General features: G+C 42.9%; 1 protein-coding gene and 1 long non-coding RNA gene across 7 annotated transcripts; one reads left to right on the top strand and one right to left on the bottom strand.

The window, feature by feature from the left end:
* Nucleotides 1-125: 125 nt before the first annotated feature.
* On the bottom strand, nucleotides 126-9,351 carry LOC115588472 (uncharacterized). The gene is made up of 4 exons (XR_003985366.1): nucleotides 8,558-9,351; nucleotides 7,318-7,397; nucleotides 6,727-6,830; nucleotides 126-721 (listed from the first exon to the last, which is right to left on the bottom strand). It is a non-coding gene; the product is annotated as an uncharacterized LOC115588472 (long non-coding RNA).
* On the top strand, nucleotides 2,314-10,329 carry LOC115588471 (uncharacterized). 6 transcript variants are annotated; one of them, XR_003985363.1, is made up of 11 exons: nucleotides 2,314-4,448; nucleotides 4,693-4,762; nucleotides 5,049-5,152; nucleotides 5,248-5,685; nucleotides 6,351-6,572; nucleotides 6,734-6,832; nucleotides 6,921-7,106; nucleotides 7,229-7,400; nucleotides 8,572-8,674; nucleotides 9,766-9,871; nucleotides 9,969-10,329. XR_003985363.1 is itself a non-coding variant. In XM_030429100.1 (7 exons), the coding sequence occupies exons 1-7, from the start codon at nucleotides 4,736-4,738 to the stop codon at nucleotides 9,809-9,811; spliced, it is 855 nt and encodes a 284-aa protein (XP_030284960.1). In that variant the 5' UTR covers nucleotides 2,314-4,735; the 3' UTR covers nucleotides 9,812-10,329. The 6 variants fall into 6 exon arrangements, 1 of the variants encoding a protein (XP_030284960.1); XR_003985364.1 differs by having other exon boundaries at nucleotides 2,314-5,152; nucleotides 5,248-5,345; nucleotides 5,443-5,685; XR_003985362.1 differs by lacking the exons at nucleotides 5,049-5,152; nucleotides 5,248-5,685.
* Nucleotides 10,330-16,454: the final 6,125 nt, after the last annotated feature.

Below are 16,454 nucleotides of genomic sequence, written 5' to 3'. Positions count from 1 at the left end.
CACGGGTTATTTTAACGACCCGGGTTAAAGATCCAGATGAGTCACGATCCATACACCTCTAGAGCTCATGTGCCCCTAAAGTAAAATATCTGGGAGCACAAAGACATATGGGAGCACAAAAAATATATTTATCGATTTATCAATTTATCGAACACTTCACACTTAAATAGTCAGCACAAACAAAATGATTTACAGTGTTTGATTTCATTTTTTTCATTTCATTTGGTATCCAATGTGTACTAAACACAAGGATGTCAGTTGTCCAAGTGCATATTAATATTCATATAAAATAGAGGAAGCACTAAAATACAACAAAAAGACGTGTGTGTTATTTGGCCCACTTAGGAACACAATTTGATGCTGGTTTAGAGTCACTGGGTCACATGACATGGAAGATATTGAAAAAAACTGCAATTATTTTGTATTAATATATTTATGCCGAGTAATTTAATGACTTAGACTTTCTTTTGTCATTCGAATTACACTTTACAGTGCAATGGGAACGAAATTTAGTTTCAATGGCTCAGGATAGTGCAGGATAAAAAAACAACAACATGTAAATTTCGGACATTGGAAAGCAGGATGGAGGGAAGCGGTGTTCTCCGCGGATTTGCCTCCAGCCCAGTTGTTAGCCCCGCTCGACTGCCACGCCTCCGTCCTCGGCAACAACGCCTCTGCTTGCTCCTCTGTCAGCTTGTGATGCTAGCAGCGTCCATAGCAACTGGGTACACACAAAAAAGTGCTGGGTTAAAAAATAACCCAACCTTAACCCAGGCGCTGGGTGTCTAGGTGTGTCTGGGTGGGGACAGAACACAGGCTGGGTTGGTTTGACTCAAGTGCTGGGTTTTACCATGTGACACAGATGTTGGGTTGTTTATTTGACCCAACCTAGTGGGTGAAATTAACTCTATTGCTTAAATATAACCCATACACTAGGTTATTTCAGAATGCTGTTTATTTGACCCAACCTAGTAGGTAGAATTAAGAGGCTGTCCACACGAAAACGCTCTTTTGCGAAAATGCAAATGTTTTGCATCGTTTTGGCTGACCGTCCACACAAATCCGAAAACGCAGCCCTCCTGTTCTCGTGTGGACAGTGAATCCGCATACTTTTCGAAACGATGACGCCATCACCCCACCCCTCGAACCTCTTGCCTTCGACCTCTGAACCCTGTGATGACTCATAACAACAACAACAACAATGGCGGACTACATGCTTGTGTTCGCATTTCTTGCAACTTACTCGCCTTGTAGTTGACTTTGTGTCGCGGCAGCAGTTCGACCTCATTATCTGTCCACACAAACGATTCTGGTTTCCTTGCACTAGCGATTTTCGTCGTCTTGTTGTGTTCAGTTTCTCCGTCTACTGTCTGTCTGTTTACAGCACGCAAGCTTATGCGCATGCTCCGTCTATTCTTCTCCGTTTTTGGTAAATTTCAAGCGCCACCTATAGGCCTGGAATATGAACTACAGGGTTTTTCGGTTGTTTTCAGTGGATCCGTATGGACGCAAATATTCTTGAAACGATGCCGAGGAAGACGGGGGAAAAAAAGATTATTTTCGTACGTGTGGACGAGCCCTAACTCTATAGCTGGGTTAAATATAACCTATATACTGGGTTATTTCCTATCTCATTGCCTTGCTGCTTTTATATTAAATAATAATAATATCCCATAATCATAAAAACACATACAAAAAGGCCACTGTAATTCAATGACATTTGACACATTTTATTTATTAAAAAAATAATAATTATGCGTGATGTTTATCAGTGGAGGAAAGTGAGAGGAAAGAAGGATGGAGAGAGGTGAGAGAAAAATAACTTATTGGTTTTCTCAACAAAATTGGAAACTGAATGGAGTGTGTGTGTGTGAGAGAGAGTGTAACACATAGAGGGCTAGCTAGTTAGCATGCTAACTTTAATACAAACTTTAATACAATCCCGCGGATTTACGACACTGATGTCCATCTAGGGTTGCCACCTTTCAGAAATTAAAATAAGGGACACCCACCACGGCTCCTCGGGGCCATGACCACCATGGGCCGAGTCCTGTGGGGCTGGGCGCCCGCAGCAGTGGTATGTTTTATTTTGTGCTGGTGTTTTTTGTAAAGGGGAGGATCAAGAAACAATTAGTCATACTTAAAGCTTGAAATGCTTTATTGCCAATGAACACATTCTCTTATAAAATGCAGTTAATTAAACCCTGAATACAATCTCTTTGTGTGGAGTGTGCAACAACGAACTTTTAAAATATAAACTTAATGTAACTTTTTAAGTGCACAACTATAGGGACTCTCTGAACATTTTTACTTAAAGAAAAACAGAACAAAAAAACAACAAAAACACTTATCTGCTCATTCAACAAGAAAAAAAGAAAGTGCAAAACATTACTCCTTCCCTCAACATTACTCCTTCCCTCAAAACGGTTACTTCTTTTTCCAGGTGTACTTCTTGTTACTCCTGGCAGCACTGAGTAACTCTTTGTCTTTCAAAGCGCTGTTGTAGAACTCTGAACAGGACTGCTCAAAGTTGAGAGTGATCAGGAGCTCACTTCTCATGAGCTCCGTGGAGCACCTGTTCCTGCAGTCACTCCATTTGTTGGCCATTCTGGAGAAGATCCTTTCCACATATCCAGTGGATGCTGGGATGCTCAGGATGTGGCTGATGATGGACAGCATGTTAGGCAGGTCAGCTACTTGAAAGAGAGCCACCCACCTGGCAGCCACACCTTTGGAATTCCATTCATCTTCAGCATCTTCTTTGAGCCTCTTCAGAATGGGTTTTGCTGTGGAGAATTCATCATAAAGTTCATCCATGTAGACTTTATGGATGAGGTTGAGCTTGGCGGTCACCCTCTCAATGTCACTAAAGGTCATGGTGCAGAGAGAGAGGTTGCAGTGAGAACAGCCAGTTGTCCTCTGAAAAGTTGAACCATTTCTCAACATATGAGAGTGCTGTGTTGAGAAATGCAGTAAAATCTGCCCTTGCCATGTCTGCATCACGTGGATGGAGACGCTGCAGCTTCACTTCTGTTAGGTAGCCATAGAACTGGTCATCTCGTCTCTGTGTGAGCTTTTGCTTGAAGTTATCCATGATGGAATATAACTCAACACAGGTGGTTTCATCACTCTCCAGCTTCTTGACATCTTCTTTAAAGAGAGAGAGGATATTATTGCATAAGAGAAGGTAAACCTCCACAATGTCTCCATCTTCCTCTGTTGAGTCCTCACTGAGCTTTAACAAAGCTTGAAGTTGTTGCGGACACTCCTCCCCCAGGCTGATGAAGAATGATTTCAGAGCAATCCAGGTTTGCATTAGCCGGGTGATGGCTGGATTAAGGGAGAGCCACCTGGTTGTGACATGTCGCAGGATTTCCTGGAACTCAACATCACAAAACCTACAAAACTCTTTGAGTGATTCTCTTCGTTTGGCAGATGTGGAAAAGAAGCCATAGACCTTCGGCACAACATTTTCCACATCTACAGTGAGCTGGTCAAGAGCATGCTTCACTGTGTTGTGCACAATGTGGGCATGGCAGTTTCCTTGCAGCAGATCTTTTTGTTTCATCTTCAAGTTGGTGAAGACAGAGTTGTGGATTCCGTAATTCACATTTGTATTGTATTGGACATTTGTGGAAATACGGAACAATCAATTTAATTGCCAAATAAAGGATGATTCCGTATTTTACGGGATGGGTGGCAACCCTACGTCCATCGTATGGCTGAATCTGTGCCGGCTGCTGTGCTCTGGTTCTACTCTACCTGACCATTGATGTATGGACCAGATAATGTCTAATACATCATTTCTTATCATTCACTTTATAAATTAGATAAAGATTTGAAAGCAGTAAATGTTTTTGGCCTACTGGTGTATACATTTAAATGGATGGATGCTGTTCAACTGTTCAATAAAGTTGCTTCAACACTTAACGTTTGACGATCATTTGCCAATGATAACAGAGACGATTATAACTTATAGAGGACTACGTGACAATTTACGTTTGCACAACATTTTGGCGGCAAATACACAATAGCGATAATTTTTGTTAGCATACCTCAAATTAATTGGATAAAATGCCACGTTTGTGTGCCTTTTATGGCTGTAATAACAGACCTGGCTCTGGCCGATCTTTCTTTTCATTCCCGAGGGATAAAGCAAGGTAACTTTCAAGTTCTCATCCTTAATAGACTTTATACGTACGTTACATAAATTGTCATTCTCGTAATACTGGAGTAACGTTATGCACCTCCCTCTTATCGTTTTTAACTATGTGGTAGATTTCTATTAAAACTTTTTTTTTTTTTATTGTCATACAAACAGGAGGCAGAAATGGGTGTTAAATACCAGGAGGGCAGATCTGCCCTCTCACATGACCTTTGAAGAGGCAAAACGAGGAGAATATGTGGTCTATGAGGAGCACTTCAAGCCAGATGACCTTGAAATAAAAGTATTGTTAATATTCAACAAAACCTTCAATCTTATTCATGAAATAAAATGGGTTATATTTCTGGTTTCTGTACTTTCATCATGCAAACAGTGGTAATGTCATAAACAAAGGTGTAGGGCCAACTCACAAAATCATTTTTTAGTTTGTGTTTTAAGTAGCTTTGTACATTTTGTGAGAACCATGGTTAACAGTGCCATGGCCCTCTCTCTGCATCTTGTTATATAGTTTTCTTGCTTTTTCATAGGGTAAAAGGAAAGTGCTAGCAGCCACAGCCATTCCAGTCCATCATGGAGGCAGTGTGCACAAAGAGAGAGGTATCGTCACAGAACATTTACAGTGTTTACATTAATAAAGTTAAGTTACTATGATTTAACCAGGGCTTCCCAAACTTCTACACTCCAGGGAGGGAGGGGTTAGGAGAGAGAGACACATAACATTGTTTTAACTAAACTTGTGGTGGGTAAAACTGAAACCCAGACAGCTTTGACACGTTGAGCCGTTGTTAGTGGAGAATTTTGGACAGTCCTGTAGAAGATGGTAAATCAGCAATGACCATATGCAGACATAACATCTGTTTTTGTATACTTATTGTATGTACAGACTCTGAGCCAGTCAGCACTGTGGCTGAAGAGGTGTCCTTGAGAGACACATCACAGTGTCAGGATGTTGCAGAGCTCCGTGAAATGCTTGCTCAGAGAGATGAGGTTAAATTCAATTACGATTGTTGCACTTTCATGTCTTTAAAATAATGCGTCAACTAGGGCAGCTACATCAATTAAATTCTTCGTTACATTCACAGGAATTCAACTCACATAAAAAAATACTGAGGAAGGAACGGACAAAGGTGCGGCACTTGAGGAGCCGCCTCCCAAACAAAATAAGGACGATGCAAATGAAGTATGTAGTTTAAACATAGAAGTCATCATTAACATTAAAATGAAACACGATCAATATTAAATATCTTCTTTTTCAAATCTTGACTGCGCTTAACCAGCGCAGAAAAGGAGAGCCACGCAGCAGACCGCCTTCCAGAGGCTGCCAGATTTCTCTGCTGGCCAAAAAGCCATGGCCAGGGTGAGGAATCGGGGGCAGAGGTATAGCAGGAAACATATAGACCTGGCATTGTGGCTATTCCACCACAGCCCAAGCTGCTATGCTGAACTGAAAAAAAACATTTCAGTTACCTGCCCCAACCACCCTGAGAAGGCACATCACAGCCACTCTGGGGAGCTTTGATGTGAGTTAACATACTGCATAGGTGAATGGGGAGGGGTTTGACGTGGCTGGGGGTTGCTGTCATCCTTTTCTGCCTGCTCTCCTGCAGAAAGGACAGGCACAACCTAAATATGAGTGCACAAAAAGATGTTTCTTGTTCCTTATGACTATAGTATTATATTTCGAGTATGTTAAATAAAATCATTCAAAGTGTCCAGAACTGTGCAAAAACGAAATTGTCTCACTAACACTTTATTCTTAAACCAGGGATTACTGCAGAAGATCAAACCAAGTTGGGAGTCTGGGCAGGTGGGGGGTAAAAAGTTGGGAGTCTGGGCAGGAAGGGGAGGGGTAAAAGTTGTGGGGGTCTGGGCAGGTGGGGGGTAAAAAGTTGGGAGTCTGGGCAGGAAGGGGAGGGGTAAAAGTTGTGGGGGTCTGGGCAGGACGGGGGTAAAAAGTTGGGGGTCTGGGCAGGTGGGGGGGGTGGTGTATTCCGCCTCCTCTCCTGCAGAAAAGACAGGCACAACCCAAATATGAGTGCACAAAAATGGAAAAAAATGTCTTGTTCTTTACAACTATAGTAATATTTTTCCAGTGAGTTAAGTAAAATAAGTTAAGTTAAATAATATGATAAATATGCAGAACTGTGCAAAAACTAATTGTCTCTCTAACCACTTTATTCTTTAGCCGGGATTTCTAAAGGGATTACTTTTGAAGATCAAAGCAAGGACAGCGGCCATGTCACACAGAGAGAAGATGTGCTCTCTCGTGATAGATGAAATGGCCATTAAGGGTCACCTGGACTACAACAGGCGCACTGACTTCATAGATGGTCTGACTCCTGATGGCTCTAAGGCTCGTCAGGCAGTGGTGTTCATGGCTAGGGCAATAAATGGAAAATGGAAACAGGTAGTGTCAACAACTCCAATTCTGGATAAATTCAGAATCACAGTTGCATGTGTGAAGAAGGTCTCAAAAGAGCATTTTTTTAATATGTGCAGTCTAATGTTCACACATTGCATACACATGTAAACACTTAAAACTGCCATGTGTGGTGCGTTACCCTTCAGGCGATCGGCTACTTCCTGTCCAAGACTGCGATGCCTAGTGAGGAGATTGCCATCAAGCTCAAGCAGGCAGTCACCCACCTGCAGGATGCTGTACTCACTGTAGGTTGGAACAAGATATTAAAATAATCAAACACAAATCAAAATGTTTTGAATACCCGATGATGTGCAACTGCTATTGTACTTTCAGGTCAAATGCATTGTCTGTGACCAGAGATCCACAAATGTGAAGGCCATGAGACTCCTCGGTGCATCCCTGGACATCAATGACACCAGCGATGGTTCACACTGTGTCCTCCAGAATATACCCCTGATATTTGATGTCCCACACCTGATGAAATCCATCCGGAACAACTTAAAAAAACATTCCCTTCATGTAATTTCAACTTTTAGTAAATCAAATAATATAAATGTATTCATTGAATTTTTAAGGTCTGTGTAAGTTGTGTGTGTGTGTGTACACACACACAACTTCCGTCATTTCTTATGTGCCATTAGGTAGGTGAACAGGAAGTGTCATGGAAGCATGTAGAGGACTTCTTTAATCTTGACAAGAGAAGTGCCATACGGATGGCTCCAAAACTCACCGAGCGGCATATTCACCTGCCTCCGTTTTCAAACATGCGGGTGAAACTGGACACTCAGGTCTTCAGCCACTCCGTTGCAGCTGGTACAAAATGCATTTATTTAAACTTAGTACAGAACAGCAAATGGAGCATTCATGTGGGTTGCTGTAATGGTAATCAGGAAGGTGCTCTTTGGTAGGGTTGCAGTCAAACTGTGAAAAAACAGGGTCCAAGGTTTGGTGGCTAGTTCATATTAGAACATTAAAAACAACCAACATATTTCGACTAGGGATGCACATTTTGAATTCTTTTCTGACCGATAACCGACGCTCGTTAACTGATAAGATTACGATGCTCGCGGCGCATGTGTGTATTTAACGGCCAAAAAAAAAATCGCTCGGTTCAATTTTTTTTCCCCCTTAAATACACATGTGCGCTGCGACAGCTGATCAGCGCCACATGCGCACATCCACTGTGCTCTGTCTCAGCTAATTGCGCTCATATGGAGGTTAGATCGTCCAATGTAGAACTGTTTTTATACAAAGTGCAGTCAAACACCAGACTGAAGAGAGAGGAACAGCAGAGCTCCGCTGTTAGAGGAGCTGCAGATGAACCGACTGGAGAGCAGCGTTGTCCTCTTATTTTTTTCAGCACCGTTGTTACAGGTGATGCACATCTATGTCCCTGTAGGCTACATTTATTGTTTAACCTTCCTTCACACATACTGTCAGTACTCCTGTGTAACTTTTTGCTGCGAAATATGACTGAAGGCACGTGGAAGTCTGCAAGTGTCGACACGCCCCCATGAGTTGACGACATAAGGAGCTAATAAAAAAATAAATAACCGATAGTATTAATCGGTCAAAGTTCTTGTTATCGGTTAAACGGTTAATCGTGTGCATCCCTAATTTCGACCCTTCTGCCCTGACGAAGGCCCTGTGGATCGAAACATGTTGGTTGTTTTTAAATTTTCTGATATGAACTAGCCGCCAAATAAAGGCTTTTTATTGTTACATCAGAGAAGAGTTGCCTTAGACCCTGTTTTTGCATTTATTGTTAGTGCATTTATTTAAATGTTACACACAACAAAAATAAAGATGTACCTAAAGGATTTTCTTTTTAATGCAGTGTTGTATGACATGTGTGCCCAGTCAGTGTCGTGCAGGCAAGACACTGATTGGGCACAATTGTCTCACACAACATTGCATTAAAAACAAAAGAAAAAAATCCCTTTAACTGAAATCACATCCTTTTTTCTTACCTGTAATCCACAAGGGATGCAGACCATGGTGATGCACCATAAACTCTCGGAAGAAGCTCTTCATACAGCCAAATTTGCAGAGGATTTGGACAGGCTTTTTGACATCCTGAACTCCAGGTGACACTAAAACACAGACATAGAGCATATTAGGGATGCAACGGTACTTGGTAAAATACCGAACTGTTAAGTACGCCCTGCACGGTACAATACACCCCTTGGACCGTGTTTCTTGTGTGCCTGCCTGTCTAGGCAGGCGAAAGCCCGCCCCTGCGAGTTGATGTCCAATCACTGTTGCGCCTCCACAAACTCAGTGACTCACCTATCACACTGCTGCAACTGAAAGAGCAGCTCATACACAGAAGCGGGAAAAAAAGAAAACAAGCGGCAGCACGAGCAGTCGCTGGTTGCGAGGAAAATTAATTAGTTATATTAGCGCCATTGAGCACACTTAGCTTTTATTTTACTGTCCATGTGCGCTCGCGCACACGTGTGTGTGTGTGCCTGCGTGCAATAGAGAGACCAAGGTCCAGCAGGAGGCTGTTTTTAAAAAACATAATCATAGGCTAACTCCTTCTTTTCCTGTGAGAGACTGTGGCAGCTGCCAGCATAGTGATCAGATCAGTGATCAGATGGATGTGTTTGTGTGTGTGTAAGAGAGGAGAGCTCTACAAGGAAATACTATAGAAATAATATAAATTCTGGGGCGGTGTTTATCTCAGTTGGTAGAGCACCCGCCCCATGTGTTGAGGCTATAGTCCTCACTGCAGGCGGCCCCGATTCGAAGCACGCGTCGAGCGGCCCTATCCTGCGTTTCACCCCCCCCCCCCCCCGCCTCCCATTTCCTGTCACTCTCTCTCGACTGTCCTGTCAATTAAAGGCATAAAAGCACAAAAAAAATATTTAAAAAAAGACAAAAATAATAATAATGATATAAATTAATAAAAAACATTATTTTGGGAGAAAAAAAAAGTTCTCTGCACGAAACACGTACCAAAACCGTACCGAGAACCGTGGCCAAAAAACCAAGGTACGGACTGTACCGTGAGCTACCTCTACCGTTGTACCCCTACAGCATATAGAAGGTTTCAAGTTGAAAAATGACAGACTTTTAAAAAATTATTCATAAAATTACAAGTACTTCCAAAAATTACTTCAGGATAAATGAAATTAGTTTTCCAACTCATTACTGCATTATGATGGTTATGCAGAAGCATAAAAGGACATAAAATGGTGGAGAAGACCTCTTGGCACTGACCAAGCCAAGGTGGCACACCTTCAGGGCTGCGTCAGCTGGGGGAAGTCTTGTAAATTTGGGTGAGTTTTAAATTAAATTGTTAGTCTGGTTATTGGTAAAAAATATGACACTCAAAATGATAAAATACCATACTCACGAAGTGATCTTTTTCACAAGATCTGGAAGAACACCACCCTGCCAGACCGGACTGGTATTGAGCATCAGGAGCATCCTGATGCTTCACCAATACTTGATGTCAGAGGGGGTGAAATACCTCTGCACATCAAAACTTAATCAAGACTGCTTGGAGGCAATTAAGACAAAGACATGAGTGTTGCTCTGTTCCACGCCATGTCTGTGTAACCTGACAATGGTGCACTTTTGTCTTTTCCAGAACCTGTTTTCTGTCATCTGGGGTAAGGGAGGACACCGGTTTAACCCCAGCGCAAGGGAGTTCTCTGCAGCACTGAGAAGCGCGTCAGTGGCAAACATAATGACCCTGCAGACGGTGCTTTTGGTGACCTTCACCAAATTCACCCCAGGAAGGGGAGGGGTAAAAGGTGGGGGGGGTCTGGGCAGGAAGGGGAGGGGTAAAAGGTGGGGGGTCAAAAAAGTTTTTGAGGCATTGGACGATCCTCTCTGGTGGGTGTCCTGGAGAGAGTGAAAAAGCCTGTTCAACTGTTTTTCCTTGTTCAGTACTAAGATTATTGTTATATAAATAAAGTTCATTGATATTCTTATTATACTATAATAAATGTGTCATACCTGTAATATATTTCCTGTTGGTCAGATGCTGCCATCTACTGCAGTAAGCTCATCAGCCACTATGCGGTGCCGAAAGCAAATTCTGCCGACTTGTCGTGCAGTTCTTAATAAATGAAATGAGCTGCTGTATAGATGGGTTTCTATGCAACGTCATCGCCAAAATGCGCGCGCAGCCAGGGGGCAGAAAGTGGGACATTTGTCATTGTTTACCAGCAGAGTTAAGCAGCAAACATGACAAGGAGTTGTTGTGAACTGCACAACCGGCAAAAGGATGGATTTAAATTGTTTAATATCCCGAGGGGATCTCATCCGTTTGCCAAAAAACGAAGAGGATTATGGCTCCAGGCCATTAAAAGGGCGGATTGGGGTCCCGAAGGTCCTAAAGGCGGCGATAGTCTGTGCAGCGCCCACTTCGTGTCTGGTATGTTTGTGTTTGCTAACATGAGCTTGATAATGAGTAAGTCAGGACTGCGTATGATTTTTACCATAGTTAATGAAACAATATTAGTTTGATTCAGTAGGTCATAGCCGAACTAACTGTCCAACAAATGTTTCTGTCTTCTACTTAGCGTTTGTAAAGTTTAACGTTGGCTCTCTGTTGTAACGTTAAGTTTAGCTTTCGTTGTTAAGTAACGTTAGCCTACTAATGTTAACGTTGGCGTCTGTGCCCTGACAGTTCAACTTGGCACATGATGGCTACAGCATGACTGCAACAAGAAGCGAGACTGGTGCGATGGATAGATCTATTAGCAAAAGTAGGCTAAGTGAAAGCATGAGCTCACAATATCTGCTGTGTGAGACTTACCCTGCCATGCATGTGCAGTTAGCGGTTAGGATGTACCCAATATCCCTGTGCACGTACACCCATATGGAATTAGATTTGTGCCAAAAGAAACAAACAAAACTTATTAAATGTCAAACAAAAACAGGAATTTGAGAGAACATAAAACTAATTTCAAAAATAAAACTAAGAACTTGCAATCAAATAATTTGTCAAATAATGTAAAATATTGGTCTTCTACTCTTCTAATAATGCATTATTTTGTTTACGGTTCCCTCTGCTGGTCTCTCTCTGCTCAGACTTTTGCGCTGTTTCTCAGCTTTGCGCTGTCTCTGCAGCTCTTTCTCGTTTGTGCTCCCTGACTTTTTGTTTGCAGTTTTGGCACAAACCTCTCGGGTGGGCGGGACTTTTCAGCAGAGTTGATACATATCAACATGGATGTATTGGCAGAGACTTCCAGCTGGCTCTGCTTGCCACCAGGTGAATGGTCTCTGTCGTAAAAACTACTTGTGCGCATGCGCTGGTGAAACAACATGATTGGGCTATAATTTTCCCGGTTCGGCTGTGCCAACGCAGGTGATTGGCTGTTGGTGAAAGGGGCGGGATATGCGCTGGCGTCGCAGATTTCCCCATTCAAAATGATCAGAGTGATCTGTCTCTACAATAGTCAGAGGCGTGCGCAGACTTTTTGAAGGGCAGGGGCGAAAAGACGGGCACTTTAGCATGCGTTTTGGCTCCCAAGAGGACACTTTAGCGCGCGTTTTGGCTCCCAAGAGGGCACTTTAGCGCATGTTTTGGCTCTCAAGAGGGCAGTTTATCATGTTTTAACCAGCCAAGGGGGCAGTTTGGCATGCTTTTTTGGCTCTCAGGAGGGCGCTTTAGCGCGTGTTTTTCAACAATTTGGCCACGAGGTGTGCACATCACTGACAATAGTAGAACGTCTCTGCCCGCGTCGTCTGGCATCATCCGGCTTTTGAAGTCCCCTCTTCCTGTGTTGGCCAATCCCTCACTGCCATGCCAGGAATGTGGAGCCAATGGGGTGCGGGAGCCACACGATCTTTGGGCGACAGGAGTGCTCACTCTGGATGAGAGAAAACACTACACACACACACACACACACACACACACTACAGACAGATGACGGCGGGAGGCCAAATCATGTTAAATGCAATAACATTTGCTAAGATAACATGGGCATGACAGGATGCATGATATAAAATCACTTTCAGGATTTGCACAAAAGCTGCATTGAACACACCGCTTCGACGTGCTGCCAGCTCCACAGTAGTGTGTACGTTCTGGAGCCTCCTCCGTGTACTGTACAAGGACGTAACCTGCAGTAACAATGGAAGCTAGCAGCGTCATTGGACGGACCCAGCCCAGACTCTGAGTCAGACACTGATAGTGGTCAGCCTCCTTCCTCACAGTCCATATTTTACATTACACACAAACGTAAAACCCCAGTCTACATATAATTCCTTGCCATAGCTATATTGATGCACATAAAATATTACCTGTGGATTATCATTGTGCTGTCAGATGGACTCCGCTCAGGGAATGAGGCCAAATCATGTTAAATGCAATAACATTTGCTAACATAACATGGGCATGACAGGATGCATGATATAAAATCACTTTCAGGATTAGCACAAAAGCTGCATTGAACACACCGCTTCGACGTGCTGCCAGCTCCACAGTAGTGTGTACGTTCTGCACTTGCGCGTGATGCAATAAGCCGGTGGCTCTAGTGTTAAAGATGCTGGACTAGAGGTTTATACGCGCAACTCTCTTTACTTTCGTCCATGTAAAGCAGAAATAAATTTGTGTTATGAGTTTGTCACACCACAGAAACGTGTCATTGAACACTGAGCCAAATTTTAAAGATTAAAAAAATTGTAGTATATAGTATATAAAGTATATAAAATTAGGTCTCAAAATCATGGAAAAACAAGCACTTCTCTCTGCTGTGAAACGCTGGGGGCGTTTCAGTCAGAGGCGCTGGAACCACGCCCACGCGCGGGAGGGGAGCCTCCTCCGTGTACTGTACAAGGACGTAACCTGCAGTAACAATGGAAGCTAGCAGCGTCATTGGACGGACCCAGCCCAGACTCTGAGTCAGACACTGATAGTGGTCAGCCTCCTTCCTCACAGTCCATATTTTACATTACACACAAACGTAAAACCCCAGTCTACATATAATTCCTTGCCATAGCTATATTGATGCACATAAAATATTACCTGTGGATTATCATTGTGCTGTCAGATGGACTCCGCTCAGGGAATGAGGCCAAATCATGTTAAATGCAATAACATTTGCTAACATAACATGGGCATGACAGGATGCATGATATAAAATCACTTTCAGGATTTGCACCTTCAGCAAAAAGCATTTAATTGCCAAAATTTACAATATTTATACCATACATAAGCACACACTTACACCTAGAGCTTAGATCTGGCCCGACACATTAACTGTAAATTATGAGCCCGAGCCCGATTTAAACCCGACATTTTTTTTTATACGTGGACTGTTATAAGGGACGTTCTCAAGCTCCATGTTGCACTTAAACTACACAATCAGTGATGTCGGTAACGTTACTCTAATCTGACCACTTTTTTCAGTGAAGAGTAATCTAACGCGGTAATATTTCCAAACCACTAATTAGATTAAAGTTACTTATTCAAATCACTGCGCTTTACTGTTATTTTCCATAGTAAAAATATATATTTTTGCTTTCTTCTTGCGTCTCGGGGAGTGACGTCACGTGCGCGAGAAGTCACGTTTTCAGCACGAGGACACTCACTCACGTGTAAAACCACGCAGCGGCACAAACAACATGGAGGGAGGAGAGAGATGCGCCTTTTGTAGCTGGAAATACAGTCATTATTTTGAGTTATTAAAACACACACACACACACAAATGCTCGATGATATTGACGGGAAATATCGGCCGGCCCGTGGTCCGGGTTGGGTCAGGCAGAAAAGCTAAACTGTACTTACACATTCTAGCGGGCACGTAATGGGATGAGAGCACCTGTTGTCGGCAGGACGGTCGCAGGCGGGCACATAATGTCGGCGGCGGAGATGAGAGCATGCGCTGTAGGCGGGATGGGAGGATGCAAACTGGGGACGAAGAGGCTCGGTTCGGCCCCACTGACTGGCGTCAACGGACTCTTCAGATATCCAGACTTTACCTGGTGACAGTTGCTGTAACTATCGGGGGTAAAGTAGACACTGCAGAGACGGGAAATGGTGGTGATTCTGAATTCTCCACAACAGCTCCTCTTGACAAAATCAATCCACCGTTTCTTTACATTGTCATCCTTAGGAAACTTAAATAAGCTAACAGTGCCGTTACCCTGCACACTGTGGCATCCAGGAAAGATGCACGAGCGATGTGGAGGAGACATGACTGTTTAGCTGACTGGTTAGCTAGTTGCAAACTATTCTAAGAGATGCTATCCAAGACTCAAGAGCAAAAAAGCACCAAAGCTAATACGCTGAATGTATTTATACCACTTCTGCAACAGGGTTTATGCAAATCATGGCCGCGTTACGTAACGCTGCCATGATTTGGGCTGACCAGCCCATTAAATCCTGAACACAGACATTTTGAAACACAGTTTGTGAGCCTAGCTCCAAAATTCAATTCTAAATGGTTGAATGGCTTTTTACATGTTTTAAGGAAATACATTTATGACCTTTTTAATGTGTTTAAAAGAAAATGGCTGAATTTGCTTTACACAGACTTGAACTATTTCAGGCAAAAACAGCTGCATACTAAACATGCAAGGCGAGGCATTACCAAACGAACACAGATTAATTCGTCCTGAACAGACATAATAACAGCTAGTCTCAAGCCAGTACTCCAAAACATGAAAACAAGAAATGACGGAACGGAGTGCGTAGAAAACCAATGCGCACACAGTATTCCGCCCCTCCCACACACCGCGCTGATTCGCTAGCACACCGGTAATCAGAGTATCCAATGGCTCAGACGTCCGACAGCCAACCTCCTCAGACTTCGCATGTTGAATCGGATCAGACAACGTCCGAGTGGCTCCGAAAGCTTCCAGCGCAGCTGAACACACGGAACAGACTTGTTCCCGACCTTGTCCGAGTTTCTCCAAATGCTTCAGACGTACAACGGTTGGGCCGGTGTGTTCCTGCCTCAAGGCAACAGAGGACTGTCTGGGATTCTCTTATAAAATACATACTGATACATATGACTAAATACATACTGTATAAACTAGGGGTGACCCAGAATAGTCAAATATTCTAAGGTTGCAGTGGCGTGAAAATGTGGTTACGAAACAAAGGATCATTCCATTTGGGCTATATGGGGGTGCTGAATATCTTATTTTACATAGAATTGCTTGGTTTCTCCCAATAAATCATGATATATAGCCTATGTTGGTATAAATATCAGCCTATGAATAAGGGATATGTTTGTCTACCAAAGCATTTTTTTCCCAGCTGGAAAATTTCTTACCATGCCAGGATTGTCTACAAGCCTGGGGAATTCCTTCAAGATTTCTGAGATGCTTTTAGACCCATTGCTGCGAATCCACTTGCCTCTGTGTATAGCTGTTTCCCTCATTAAAGCTTCAACTTCATAGACTGGATACTTGTGGACCTTCAACCAGTCAACCATCTCTTGTTTTTCAAGGGGCAAAACAGATTCTGTTGAACGACACACAGCAACTTTTAGGCATTTTGCTGTTCTTTGCTAGCAGACTGAACTGACAAGGAGGCACCTTCACACAATACAAAGTCAATGGAGAGCGATGATTTGTCTTCCGATGTTCCCCTCTATCTCTGTTGTTTTACATGCCTGAAAAAACAATGCTGTCTAGTTGTTTAAAGCTGCACTAAGTGATTTCTGACCACTAAAAACAAACATTTGTAAAAACTGAAACTAAAGACAAAGTGTGCTTTTTGTTACAAATGTTTTAATCTCGCATGGCTTTTGTTGAATTACTTGGATTACTTTGTCTATGAACTTTTCTATGAACTGAAGGTTTTGTTTGTTTGGGGTAGAGTTAAGCCGGATACTCGGCTGAAACGAATATCCGGTACGGATAAAGGCCGAGTACGAGTATTATACGAGGAATACG

The sequence above is a fragment of the Sparus aurata genome, chromosome 9 (assembly GCF_900880675.1).
Source record: "Sparus aurata chromosome 9, fSpaAur1.1, whole genome shotgun sequence".
In the NCBI taxonomy this organism is placed as follows: domain Eukaryota; kingdom Metazoa; phylum Chordata; class Actinopteri; order Spariformes; family Sparidae; genus Sparus; species Sparus aurata.
The sequence above is the reverse complement of the archived record's forward strand: the minus strand, read 5'-3'. Positions and strand labels throughout refer to the sequence as shown.

What these genes read in the sequence shown, in the direction of transcription:
- LOC115588471 (XM_030429100.1), top strand. Translation starts at nt 4,736, where the DNA reads ATGGAGGCAGTGTGCACAAAGAGAGAG. An exon ending in CAGTGTGCACAAAGAGAGAG is followed by an intron (nt 4,763 to 6,350) that starts GTATCGTCACAG and finishes TTTATTCTTTAG; the next exon opens with CCGGGATTTCTAAAGGGATT. An exon ending in TGCAGGATGCTGTACTCACT is followed by an intron (nt 6,833 to 6,920) that starts GTAGGTTGGAAC and finishes TTGTACTTTCAG; the next exon opens with GTCAAATGCATTGTCTGTGA.